At 39.1% G+C, this 14,929-nt stretch overlaps 1 protein-coding gene across 1 annotated transcript in view; it reads right to left on the bottom strand.

Annotated features, from left to right (window-relative positions):
• The window catches only part of STK32A (serine/threonine kinase 32A), a 154,599-nt gene that overhangs the window by 29,556 nt on the left and 110,114 nt on the right, over positions 1–14,929 (bottom strand). Inside the window, exons 6-7 of the mRNA XM_010591589.3 lie at positions 13,505–13,594; positions 6,260–6,357 (exon numbers count right to left, since the gene is read on the bottom strand). Coding sequence (XP_010589891.1) covers positions 6,260–6,357; positions 13,505–13,594 — 188 coding nt within the window. The remainder of the gene's footprint in view (positions 1–6,259; positions 6,358–13,504; positions 13,595–14,929) is intronic.

The raw sequence follows: 14,929 nt of genomic DNA, 5'->3' as shown, positions 1-14,929 counted from the left end.
TAAATTCCTTTTGGTTTATATAATTACTTATTTTTCTAGTTCTCGATTTTAAATTTTATGTTAATTCATCAACTAACAGAATGGTATATTTACTTATTTATCAAGTATTTATCGAATGCCTAGTATGTTCCTGCACCTCTGGTAGGCACTGGGGATAGAACAAAGAGCAAGGTAGACATGATTTCTGTGTTAGTAAATCAGTTACCATCAAATCGGCCCCGACTAATGGCGACCTCATGTGTGACAGAGTGGAACTGTGCTCCATAGGGTTTTTAAGAGCTGATTTTTCTGAAGTAGATCTCCAGACCTTTCTTCCGAGGTGCCTCTAGGTGGACTCGAATCTCCAATCTTTCAGTTAGCAGCCAAGCACACTAATCTTTTGCACCACCCAGGAACTCCTTTTACACTGGCAGAGCCTATAATTTACTTAGGGAAATACACAAATAATCATATAGACCACACACACACACACACACACACACACACACACTACATTCAAATGAATGGGGTATGTGCTAAAAAGAAATATTACAGTGTGCAATGATAGGGTATATCAAATAATTCTGAGGTAGCATATAAACTGAGTGAAAATATAAAGAACGGACAAGTTAGAAAAGGCAAAATATTAGAAGGGAACAAATGAGGTATTGTATAGGGTTGCTATGAGTTGGAATCGACTCGACAGCAGTGGGTTTGGTTTGGTTTTTTTTGGTAGTGATAATCATATTTCAGAGTACAAAGCAAAAGCATTTCGGCTAAGCCTGTACTATTAGTGCAAAAACTATGTGCCTTTCAAAGATTCCTATGTGGCGCCAACAATTTGTGCTCTACTGTTAACTTAAAGTTTCTTGGTTCGAACCCACCAAGCAGTACTGTGAAAGAAAAGGCTGGGTTATCTCCTTCCATAAGGATTACTGCCAAGAAAACCCTATAAGGCAGTTCTACTGTGTAACACATGGGGTTACCATGAGCTGGAACCAACTCTACAGCAACCGCCACCTACAATAACTGTACCTTAATAAGCTAAATATGCACAAATAATACAAAACTATAAAGACACGGACCTTGCAATAGAATAGCTGGGAGACAGAGAAATGACAAAGCAGGCAAGTGGCAAAGGGACACATTCGTCAAGGCAACAATCAAGTTGACGAAGCAAGGGGATGTTTTCAACCACATTTTCTCTTGGAGGCATATATTTTTCTGTAAATAAGAATTTGTAAATGAAGATGAAATTATCGTTCAGCACCCTTCGACTGTGGGTTTGTTGTGCTGACACTTGTAGTTAAGTGCTGACTTCATCTTCCTCAGATATGCTATATTTGGAAACATAATTGCATACAGTCTAGTTGGTGATTCTTTCCTAAAATGTGTCAAAATTAAGTTGTAGCATTTCGTTCCTCTATTCGTTCAGTATCTTTTATTACGAACTATTAAAAATTAAATACTGTGAATAATACAAAACTAAGGCATGGATTTTGCCTTTATTAAATTCACAATCTAAAAATATAGAAGATATAAACCATAAAATGTCTAACCAAAACCAAACCTGTCGCTGCGGAGTCACTTCTGATGTACAGTGACCCTGCAGGACAGAGAGGAACTGCCCCATACACAGGGCTTCCAAGGAGCGGCTGGCAGATTTGAACTCTCAATACTTTGGTTAGCCGGTGAGCTCTTAACTGCTACACCACCAGGGCTCCCTAAAATGTCTATATAGCCCCCAAATAACACGGATCAAATCCCAAACACAGAAAATAGATTTAGATGTTCTGATCTCGAAAGCCGCACATTGTATCTTATTAAGTGAGGGGAAAAAAAACTCTCAAAAGAAGATGAAACTTAATCCTGGTTTTGCTACAACAATAATAATTATGTGGATATAGACAGACACACACACACGATTATCCTTGTAAGAAAAGGAGAAAAGGTTTGGAACTGAATACAGCAAACTGGTAATTCTAGGAGGTGGAACTGGAAGGTCAAAGGGGGGATTTATTTCTTAATTGAAATTTTTCCTTGCCTTGTGAATTATGGGTGATTTTTATTTCACTTTTGTTCTTTTCTATATTTTTCAATTATTTTAAGTTATGAAGGTTTATAAGAGAGAGAAGTGCATAAATGTTTGGAAGAGATACAGATCCTTTCTCTGGAAGGATCAGGGAAAGTTTCTTTAGAGGAAGTGGCATTTTATGATGGTCATAAAGAATGGGTGAGACTTGGATAGGAAGAGACCTGTAGAAAGCTTGTCCCCATAAAGGGTTGTCAAACGAAATTTGGGATAGCCACACATTGGATGAAAGATTCTGAAAAGCCCTGCAGTCAAGACACATCTTTAACTTTATTCAAACCCAATTTAGCAATTTCCAAAGATATCTGGGAGTCCCTGGGTGGTGCAAACCTCAACTGCTAACCAAAAGATGGGAGGTTTGACTCCACCCAGAGGTACCACTGAAGAAAGGCCTGGTGATCTACTTCTGAAAAACCAGCCTTTGAAAATTGTATGGAGCTCAGTTCTACTCTGACACATGGATTTGTCATGAGTCAGAATCGACTTGAAAGAACTTTTTTTAAAATTATTCAGTCTTTTTTTTTTTTTGTAAAGAATACCAGGGCTTACCTTGGGAAATATCGTTATAGGCAAAGGAGCAAGAAATAAAGCACGAGGGAGGCTGAGAAAAGGAGGAAGTCTACAGAGGCCCAAGTGAGTTCATGAAGGCATAGGATTGGAAAGGTTAACCTGATTGTAAAGGGCAAAGAACGCCAAGCTAAGAAGTCTGAAGGGTAAGGGTATGCGTGTGTGTGTGTGTGTGTGTGTGTGTGTGAATATGCTAAGCACTGGGGAGCCACAGCATTATTTTGAGGTCATATCTGTGCTTTAGAGAAATGAATCTGATACAGTGACACATGAGATCACAGGGCACTACAATAGAAGCAAAATAATACGGGAGAAGAAAATATAAACTTCCAGGCAGGTAAGACCTCTTCTAGACGGGTGATACTCAAATACAGTGCTGAGTAGGGGGAGGGCGTGTTTCAGGAAAATAGGCAGCTGCTTCTGTTTTTCAACTCACTACTCAGGTTTTGTTTTGTTTAGTGCCGTCGTTAGGTGCTATCAACTCGGATTTTCAAGTCATAGGTACGCAGTGTGACAGAGCACAGCTACCCCTTAGGGTTTTCTAGGCTATAATCTTCTGGGAACAGATTGCCAGGTCTTTTCTCCTGTATAGCCACTGGGTGGGTTTGAGCCATCAACCTTTTGTTTACTAGCCAAGCACTTAATCATTGTACCATGAGGCCTTTTCTTGTTTTGCTAAGTATATTATAAAGATGAAGGAAGATGATAGCTCTGAGCTATAGAAGAGGGCTAGAAAGAACAAGAGTGGTGAGAAAGCTGGCTGGGAGAAGAACTTGGGGGTAAGATGGGAAAAAGAGAGATGTATCTACTGTCAGATGTTGTTTTTAGCTGATACAGAGTCAGCCAATGACTCACGATGAACCCAGGCACAATGGAAGGAAATGCTGCCTGGTCCTGCATCATCCCCATGATTAGTTGCAGATTGGGCCATTGTGCTCTATGGGGTTTTAATTGGTTGGTTTTCCAAAGTAGATCACCAGGCCTTTCTTCCTAGTCTGTCTTGGTTTGGAAGTTCCAGTGAAACCTATTCAGCAACACATAAGCCTCCACTGACAGAAAGGTGGTCACTGTGTTTGAGAAACATTGGAGATAAATGATGTGAATTCTCTTCCCCATTTTCCTATATAATCATCAGTATCATATTCTTTTAAAAAAAAATTTCTTTTTTTTAATCATATTCAGTTTTTTAAAAAAATATTTTATTGTGTTTTAGGTTAAAGTTTAGACAGCAAATTAGATTCCCATTGAACAATTCATATACAAGTTGTTCTGTGACATTGTTTACAGTCCCCACAATGTGCCAATACTCTCACCATTTCCACCCAGCCTCCCCCGTTTCCATCCATCCAGTTTCCCCATCCCTCCTTGACTTCTCATCTTTGCTTTTGGGTAAACGTTGACTATTTGGTCTCATATCCTTGATTGTTTGAAGGAGCCACATTCTTCATGAATATTGTTGTTTATTTTATAGGCCAATCTACTATTTGGCTGAAAGGTGACCTCTGGGAGTGGCTTCAGTACAGGTTAAAAAGGTATCTTAGAGCAATAGTCTCAGGGGTTCCTCCAGTCTCTATCAGCCCAGTAAGTCTGGCCTTTTTTTTTTTTTAATGAATTTGAGTTTTGTTCTACATTTTTCTCCCATTCTAACCAGGACCTTCTACTGTGTACCTGGTCAGAATGGTTGGTGGTGGTAGCTGGGCACCATCTAGTTCTTCTGGTCTCAGGCTAGAAGAGGCTGTGGTTTGTGCAGGCCATTAGTCCTGTGGACTAATTTCTTCCTTGAGTCTTTGATTTCCTTCAATCCTCTTTGACTCAACCAGGAAAAAACCAATAGTTGTATCTTAGATGGCTGCTCACAATCTTTTAAGACCCAGGACACTACTCACAAGCTAGTGTATAGAATATTATCATTTTGAACTAAGTTATGCCAATTGACTTAGTTGTCCCACAAGACTATGGTCCTGAGCCTGCAAACCCACTCAATCAATCCCACGAGGTGTTTGGATATGTCTAGGAAGTATCTCTAACTGTGCCCCCTATGTGCTTTATGGTATGTATAAATATATATGCAACACATACAATCATGTATATACATATGCTCACAAGTATGCCTATACATGCACATGCATGTACTCCCATTTGCCCTCCTATACCCATACAGCATACATATCTACCTATGTAACCATTCACATATTTTTTGCTTGTCACTGCTGTTGTTGCAAGATTGTATATGGTATACATTTACCATAGTTGTCTTTTATTCTTGTGTACTACTCAGTGTCTTCATTTACCTTGGTCAAGTTGTGCTGACTTTCCCCATATTGTGTATTGCCCTTCCCATCACCAGAATTATCACGTCTTTTTTTTTTTTTTTTTTACTGTCTAGTTATCCACTTCTTTTTCACTAGATTTCTTTAGAAAATGGGACAAAGCTCACCAGAAGATGGAAACAGGTAAGAGCTGAGGTCCGCCCATGGAGTAGCTACATATCAGGCTTACAAAAGTATTCCTCTTTCCATTAATTTGAATTACTCGTCAAAATTTGAATATGCTTAAGAATATTGTTATGACAACCTCCTCAGGGAAGAGAGAAATAAAAACCATGAACAAATTAGTGTTTAGGTGTGAAATGCATTCTCTGGAGTAAATAAAACATATACAATTATGAGATATACCCTTTGATTGTTTCAGAATCACTCATCTTTACTTTCAAGAGCAAGATAAAACCATTGTGCCATGATGAAACAGCCCCAACTTCTAGCAATTGTTATCATAAGAGAATAACCCAATTAGTTGTTTGATGGCACTTTTAATGTAGAAATCCCGGTGAGGAACTAGGGACCAATGAGGAGGACTATTGACAGAAGTAGAAAGAAATGATTTCAGGACACTGGGACAGCTGCAGTAGGTGAATGATGACTTGAGATCCAATTCCTGAGCTCCGTGGATTGATATAGTCAGGGTAGAGTGGGCCTCAGACCCTCGGTCTTAGAGGAATTACTGATTGCATCCATCACCAGCACACTGAGAGCATACAACCTTAGGGGAATATTTAATACTATGCAATAGTTTGCTAAAATTGTGTAAAATACGTCTCATCATATTCGTTTTATTTTCTAAGAAAAAAAAGTTTCTTTAATTCAGGAAACGTTTCCTTTAAAAGAAAACTACTGTAATTTGCCAGTGAAGCCAGAAGGTAGGAGCCAATGACAGATAAGAATCCAACAAGACAGGGCATGAATTATGTTATATTAATAGTTCACACTCACCTTGCTGAGGTGTGTCTGAATTGGAGTTCTAGATCATGACTGCAAAAGTACTTCCTTTATATAAATATATTTATGCAAGATGAGGTGTACTCATCTCCCCAGTTTATAATATCTATATTATTCATTCAGTTTTCTTTATCTGCTTAATTTAATGTTAATTCACATGCCCGGTCCCATATAGTGACACTGAATTAATCTATGCAGAAATTTCAAGGGATTTTATCAGCATCACCTGGCACAGCTGCTTTCAGCTGTCATACAAAATATTTGGTTCTTAGCAAATAATCCATTCGGTCATTCTAAAATGGAACTTGTTGAAGAGTAACCAAAGAGAAATGCAATTTTACCATACCCGGCCTCTCAACAGCTCATATGCCGTCACACCCAGGGACCACCAGTCAACAGCAAAGGAATAGCCTGCTTCTCTTCTGAAGTTGAACATCTCGGGTGCTGAAAACACAGAAATATTAGGTCAGCTTTACTCCTCAAGACATTAACAAATCTATTTTCCCAATATGTGCCCCTAAAGGAGAATTGCCAAGGTAAAGGTCATAAACACTTCTATGGTTGTTTATCAACCATTGCTAGATTGCTTACAGCAGGCTAAAATTTCTAATTTCCTAATCTCTCTCAGTAGCCTCCTTCATCAACCAACACACTCACACATGCACAGGTCTCCATGGAAAAATTCTTATTTAGGTCAATATTCTTAGACCCTAACACAAATTCGGTCCCATCAGGCCCACGGATGCTGCTGACCCTGAAATTGAGAAGGTTGAGATGTTATATGTTGTTTTGATTTGGAAAGTTTGTGCTAAAAGTTCTAAATTTATAGTATGGTTGCAAACAACACTCACAAATTGGCGTGGTATACATTGGATTGGCTCTCCATCTCTGAGTCACCTGGAAGAACCAGGGTGGCACCTGCAGCACCCTACTGGGGTGAGGAAGGGAGAGGAGAGGGAGTGGGCTTTTTGGGAAATATGAAGCTTTACAACAACTGTGGGGCATTTACACTTTATAACCAGAGTTCCTTCAACTGACTCAAATGGAAAGCAGAGCTACAAGTCAATTATACCCCCAGACATAGCCCCCCATTTATGTATTCTCTAAGCACTTTGACACAGCGTCTTCAAGAGAACCTTCTACCTGCCCTTCCAAGCTCATTCCCGACTTCTAAGAGGTGTAATAAGGGAGGAAGAAGCACAAAGCAAGGGTAAGTATCCTGTCACTACATTCTTAGTATCTACTATAGAAGCTGGCATTCTGAGTCACTTGACAGAAATTTGTTGAATGAATGAACAAATAAATCAATTAACCAAGCAAAGGGTTGTGACCATTAGCTCTGGAGCCACACTGTCTGGGTTTAAATCCTGCCTTTTACCACTTACTGTGATTGGCTAACGAGACTCTTGGCTGAGCCTGAGAATCCTCAGCAAAGTCAGAACAATAAGGAGATCTTAATGCAGTTGAGAAATTAAATGAGATAATGCATGCCAAAATCTCAAAGTAACACTTAGTTGATGACAAGCTTCTGTAGAAAGGTGCTGGCTCTGGACAAAGGACATTGGGATGATAACAGACCGCACACACAAGCTTGCATGCAGAATACAAATCTGTGAACTGCCCAGGGTGTCAAGTTCTTTCTAAGAAAAATGCTGTGGACATTAGAGAGGTAGAAATGTTGACATTCCAATACCCAGGACTGACCCTGACTCTCAGAGCCTGCTTCAGTAGGACTCGTTCCCTACTGAAGTCTCCTTTCCTGCATCACTGCATCCGTCCTGTGAGTCTCAGCTCCCAGTGCAGTTTGGGAGATAACAGCCCTGACTTCACCTTACTCTACAGGTTGGATGGGATGGACTACGCTTAGGCTTTCCCTTATTGCTATCTCACTGCAAGTCATGTCATATAGTCCTCCAGGGTTTCACCACACCAAAGAGAGAAAGAAACTTAAAAAGATATTCAGCTATTTACTAACTTCATATTAACTAATCCTTCGATTTTTGCCAAACTAGTGAGTGTATAATAGTATTTCATTGTGGTTTAAATAGGCATTCCACTCATCACTAAAGAGCTTGACCACTTTTAAGATATTTAGGGACTACTTTGATTTCCATTACTTGGTTTTCAGATTTTTAAAAAACTGGACAGTAGATTCTGGTCAGGATGTAAAGAAAGGATCTCATAACTATTCTATAAATTTAATGTAATAGAAAATTTTCAAGAAACTACAAAAATGATTCTAAAATTCATGTACATAAAGAAAAAACACATGCAAATAATGAAGGTCTTTTCTGAAAAAGAATAAGAGAGACTTGCATATTCATGTATTAAACTACATTATAAAACTACATTATAAAACTACAATAATTAAGGTTCGAAAGCACGAGAATATAGATGCTAGTACATGCAGGCATTAATTTATGGTGAACTTATTTCAGACCAGCATGGAAAGGGTCATATTCAATACAGAGTTCCAGAACATTTATTTAATAATCTAACAAAAAATAAAGTTAGATTCTTAACACGTATCTTTAGTAAAAATGAACTGCATTTGGCCTAAGTAAAAAATGAAACCACAGCAATAATGAATTATGTAAATATATGTAAAATTTGAAGGTTAAAAGGTCTTGCTAAGCCCAGCACCAAAGGTAGAAACCATAAAGTAAAGAGACTAATGATTTGATTGGATGGTGTCAAAAAATAGTTCTTCATGTCAAAAAGTACCATAAAAGCAAAAGTAGACTAAAATTTGGTTTATATTTGTAACAAATATAATACCACCCATCCAGTGCCATCGAGTTGATTCCGACTCATAGCGACCCTATAGGACAGAGTAGAACTGCCCCAGAGAGTTTCCAAGGAGCGCCTAGCAGATTTGAACTGCTGGCCCTTTGGTTAGCAGCCATAGCAGTTAACCACTATGCCACCAGGTTTTCCACAAATATAATACACAAGGATTTAATATTCTTAACATATAAAGGGCAACAATTCTTTATATAATCAATAAGAATTATCTCAGTAGGAAAAATATTAACAGTTTAATAGAAAAAATGAGCAAAGAATATGACCAGGCAAATTACAAAAGAAGAAATCAAAGAAACGAAATTTTAGTGTCACGACGAGCTATCTTCTTTAGTTATCTTCTTGAGAAGATTAAAGATATTGATAATGCAACACTGATAATTAGGGAAGTGAATCTCCTCAGATACCTTGAGAGACAGTGTGAGCAGAAGTCAATAGGAACTTCAAGAAGGAAATGCATTAGCATATGTACCATTCGATCAAGAATTCATTTAATAGGGATTTACTACAAGGAAATGATTAAGCTGCAGGCCATAATTTTGGTATAAGGATTCTCATTACAAATTTATTCATATTATAAAATTGGAAACCACTTGATGTTCAACAATATAGAATTGATTAAGCAAGGTTTTATGTATCCCTGTAATTGTACAAAGATTTTTAAAGATCATCTGATCTTTAAAAATAATAGACAGCTTCTGGATATGGAGATAAATGAGCAGTGTGAGATATTCATTTTGTAATAAAACAAGAGACATTTCCACAGATTGGCCTGCCTAGGTTGGTTACCACTTAAGAACTGTAAATAAAAATATCTTGGTGAAATAAAGTCTCTCTTGCCAGGAGAAGCTTGATTTCTGAAGTCAGAACTGGGTTTAAACCTAGGCTTTGTTAATTATTAGCCGTGGGCAAATTACTTAGCTTTTGATTTCCCTCACTGTAAAATGGTGATAATCATAGTCTGCATCATAGGATTGTTGAGCAAAATAAATGAGTAAATGAATATAAAACACTTAACACATCATCTGGTACACAGAAAGCCTCCGATAAATATTAGTAATTGTTAATTATAAGGTGAGGGCCAGGAGGCACACAGAGTTTTGTTTAGATTTCAATTTCCTAGTTCTATGTTGTTGTGAAAAGACTAAAAATACCCATTTCAAAAAGAATCAGATTACACAGATATTGTATTTAAAATCACTGGGGAGAGGAAAAGAAAGGTGGCCTCACTTCCCTTCTCTCACCATGGAAACCAGCCCTAGAAAACCCAGATGCACATTTTCTGATTTGGCTCCAAGAAAACAGCCCTTAATATGGAAACCCAGGAAACCTGGGGAATAAACTCATCAGGCCAGCAGGCTCTGATATCCCTTTTTATCAGTGGTGTACCATGGATTTTATGCAGAAAATAGGCTGAATTATGTGTGTCCATTATTTCAGAAGTGACAAAAGAGGTTTATCCACCCCCACCCACCCATCCAATGGTAATTGGTAGCTCTGGAATTTGCAGTTGTTCAAATATCCTATAAAGTCAGTCTATTTTGTCCCATAGGAGATTTCTCTTGGCAATTAAGGTAGCCCTGCAGGCAGGGGTTCACTTTCCCTCCCTCTCTCTCTTTAGTTACATGAGGAAGAGAATGAAATATTAAAAGAAAGCGGCATTGCTCTTGCCCTTGATTTTAAGTTCGAATCTTTTGCCTGTGAGTTACTCTGCCCATATCTAACGGATCCAAGTCATGGCACCCTGACTTAATCTCACCAGTTTGACCAGTATCATCACCTGCTTCAAGCATCTCAAGTCGTCAGGGTAGAAGCATGAATAGTTTTTATTCTTCCATCATCTGCCGGCAGCTGTGCTGGGTCTAACTTCTTTTTTTTTGCTGGGTGGCAGGCTCCCTTCATGAGAGCTCAGGTTAATCTCCTAATAGCCTTTAATCCCTTTTCTTTATTAAAATATTGACTTTAGATACTTGAAAAATTCAGTCCTGTGAAGTTGAAAACTAATTTCATACCTGAGTCAAAGCTGTCCCCCTTCCAAAGACTGGATTCAGCCACCTTGGTATGGAGGTGGGGGTCTGATGTGGCTGTCACTAACCTCCTTCTCCCTTTTCATAGAAAGGGCCCGCTAATGTTAGGACATGGAGGACAGATAGCTGAGATAGCAATCTTAACGTAAATGCCCCTGCCTGTGCTCCACGGTGAAGGTGGTGATCTGTCTCTATTGCTTCTAATATTTGATATAGCCTATGGCCTGCAGCAGATTCCCAACTCTGGCTGCATGTGAGAATTACCTGAAGAGCTTTTCACCCACCTTAAGCCCATCCCCTGGAGTCCCTGGGTAGCGAAAATAGTTAACACTGCTAACTGAAAGGTTGGAAGTTCAACTCCCCAGAGGTACTTCAGAAGAAAGGCCTGACAATCTACTTCCAAAAAATTAGCCATTGAAAACTCTGTGGAGCATAGTTCTACTCTGACACACATAGGGTCACCATGGATCGGAATCAATTTGTCCACAACTGGTATAAGCCCACCCTCAGAGATTCTGATATAATTGGGCTCCACTGGGACTGTGGCGTCTCCATTAAACAATGCTGATACAAAAGCCTCCCTCCCTCCAGGCTGCAACCTAGAGTACCAGAGGGGCCCTTATTAAGGTGGACCATATCCCCTGGTGGATACTACCCCCTTCCACCCCCTATTGCATTTCTTTGACTTCCACTGCCATTGTTCCCAGCAAGGCTTGTTCTCCAGCTCATTAACCCTCTCCAGCCAATTGTGTCTATTATCTCAAGAGCCAGTCAGCAAATCCAGGAACTAAACAGGCATCCAACTAAGAATGAAACGCAGGTACTCCTTCTTGCAGTTACCCCAGACTTCACAGATGATTCTCTTCAGACCTGACTCACCTGCTTTCAGGAAGAGCAGAGACTAGTGGAAGAAGTCTCTCTTCTTGAATACAATATGCTCTCCAAAGGCAACAGTTTGCCCACTGTATTTCTGGGGTGGATGGGAGGTAGGGCTAGTTCTGCTGGAATTGTATCTACACAGAGATGGCTGACTCCAACTAGTGGACCTAGAATTTGTAGTTAATTTGTGACTGTTTACAAGGCTTAGCTGACACTCATGGCACCGAACCCTATCCTTTTAGTCACCCACAGATAAATTTTGAATCTTCAGGCAAAATCCAGTTCCTCATCTCACTATAAGTAAGATTATAGCAAAGTCATTTACCCTTTCTGAGACTGAAATTTGTTTTTGAAAAGGAGAACTCATGGGATTGTTGTAGCAAGAAAACTAAAACTAAAATCTAAATGAAAAGGGACTTTGTAAACAGTGTAGACCTAAGTATGTAAGGCAGTATTATGTAAATAATGGTCATAATAATACTTTTGTCACTTATTACCATCCTATTATTTTCTATGTCTTACTTGGTTCTATCTTCTATCTCTTTCCACTAGAATGTAAGTTTCATGACATGGAGACCTTGTCTATTTTGCTCAATATTGGGGTACCAGTGCCTCAAACAGTGCTGAGCACACGCAGGCAATTATAGATATTAATTGAATTAATTAATACTCTTTGTTGGGACATGAGAAGAACCTGTCTCAATCAGCTCATAAAAACTAGCTGCTAAAAAAAAATAAGGAAAAAAAAAAACTAGCTGTTAAGGCTGCTTATGTACAAACCTCATCGGATTTGTTTTCTTCATTGGTAGGTTTAGGGTCATAGTTTTGAGGGATATTACAATCAATTGGCCTAACACTATTTCTCAGTACTTCTGTTCTACCTCTTAGTTCATTGCGCAGTAACTGGGGTCTTAAGAGCTAGCAAGCAGCCCTCTAAGGTACTATTTATCTCCATTCGCCTGAAGCAATAGAAAAAGAATCAGGGATCTTAGGAGGAAACAGAATGTGTGTCTGGTTGCCTCCATGAACAAACAACTGCTTCCTTTGCCATGAGGCTGGAAGAACTGGATAATGTCTGGCTACCATTACTGAACTTTTTGATCAAAGATTCTATAGAAGAATTCTGATCAAAAGGGGTAAAAATATAGAACAGAATGTTAAATTCTCAGTGGACTCCAGACTTTCTGGAGCCCTTGAGGCTGGATGAGCCCCTGAAACTATTGTCTTGAGATAATCTTTAAACCTTAAACCTTAAACCAAAACTATTCCCTGGAGTCTTCTTTGAACAACAACAACAAAAACTTAATAAAGTATGTTTGCTTTGAGCATTGTGCTCTTTTAAAGAATTGTCTGCATGAGATTAAACTGACGCTGGTAACTCAAAAGGTTGGATGGGAAGCTCAGGGGACAGTACGTTTAAGAAAATGGTGGTGGAATAATTTGAAAAAGGATAGTGAGACTTGTAGTACGACTTGAAGAATATAACCAAGGTCACTGAATTGTACACATAGAAACCATTGAAATAGGGTCTCTTTGACTATATATACTTTCACCAAAATTAAAAAAAAATTTTTTTAAAGCATTTTAAAAATGTAGTTTAAGGTTCTCCTGAGTAAAGATTACCCTGGATGCTTATTAAAGTGGACAATCCTGAGGCTCACTTCAGACCCATGAAATCCTAAGATCCCCAGGTAAAGACTGAGAGAAACTTGTCGTTTCTAGCTGCAAATCTCTGCAGATGCTTTAACCTGTAATTAGTGGTGTCCTAAATGGGATTGCCATAAGTTAGTTGGAGGTTAACTTGGTGGTCACTAACAACAACAAAGGAATAAAAAAATAAAAGCATTTCTCTTAGTAACTGCAATGGCCTACTCAGCCCATACCCATGTAAGGCTTGGTGCCAGCCATGGTGGTGATCCGCATCTCCCCGGGTAGCATTGCTGCAATGTTGAAGTCGGTGATATGCACATGCCCTGAAGAGAAAGGAATCACAGAGAACAGTAAGTCTCATTCAACCCAGTGATACAACCATGCTTCTAATCAAAAGCAACTGGGAGCTTACTTTATTAAGTCTTGTTGCCATTTGCAATTGGATACAGGTAGTAAAAGCTCAATCATTCTTTTTCCAAGGCTACTGTGGCCTCAAACCTGAAACCCTCTAGCAGCAGAAACTTGATACGCAAATTTCTAGTTGGACCTCAGCAAGTGTTAAACTTAGTGGTTAAGAGCTTCTACTCTGGTCATTTTACCTAGGCGGTTTTTGTCTGTTGGAGACATTTTAGGTTGGTTTAGCCTGTGTATACCAAGGGGGAGGCAGCCATCAGCTATTCAGAGTATCAGATCACCAAGAATTTCTTATGGGATCATGTTTTTAAAACAATAAAGAAATAAATGTTGTTACTATAAAGTTGGCACTAATGTGGATACATACCATATTTTTATGCAAATAACATGCACCTTCTACGTTTGTTTGCCAACTGTGTCCTCCCTCTGCGAGGTATTTTCAAAAAAAAAAAGCACAGCTAAAAAAAAAAATTGGCATAGTGGCACTTATGAAAATACCTTGGGGGGCGAGGGCATGGTTGGCAAATAAATGTAGAAAAAAAAAAATGTAGAAGGCACGTGTTATTTGCATAAAAATATAGTATAGTTATTTCTTTGCCAAGGAAGAGTGCTTTTATTGTCCCTGGTTTTCTGAAATACCATTAATAATTTTTTGTAATTGTTATCAAGGGAAAGCAGGGAGAAAAAAGAAACAGCTTTTATTTTTCCTGAGACTGGAGAAAGAAAGGGTACTAGACTCGGTGTCAGAAGTCCGGGTGTTATGGTTAGTCTTTATGTGCCAACGTGGCTAGGCTATGTTGCCGTTGTTGCTAGCTGCTGTTGAGTTGGCCCCAAATTCATGGTGGCTCGATGCACAATGGAAAGAACTACTGCTTGATCCGGCACCATCCCTATGCCCATGACAGGCTGCGGATTGCACAGTTCTGACTCACAGGGTTTTCATTGGCTGATTTTCAGAAGCAGCTGGCCAGGCCTTTCTTCCTAATCTGTCTTAGTCGGAAGCTCTGCTGAAACCTGTTCAGCATCATAGCATCACACAAGCCTCCACTGACAGACAGGTGGTGGCTGCACTTGAGGTGCATCGTCTGGGAATGAAAACAGGTCTCCCCCACGGAAGGTGAGAATTTGATCACTGAACCTCCAATGCCTCCGTCTAGACTAGGGTACTTAGTCATTTAATCAAACACTAATCTAGGTATCGTTTTGAAGCAATTTTATAGATGCGATTAACGTCTATAATCAGC

Source organism: Loxodonta africana, chromosome 2 (assembly GCF_030014295.1).
Source record: "Loxodonta africana isolate mLoxAfr1 chromosome 2, mLoxAfr1.hap2, whole genome shotgun sequence".
In the NCBI taxonomy this organism is placed as follows: domain Eukaryota; kingdom Metazoa; phylum Chordata; class Mammalia; order Proboscidea; family Elephantidae; genus Loxodonta; species Loxodonta africana.
This window is presented reverse-complemented; position numbering and strand designations above follow the sequence as displayed.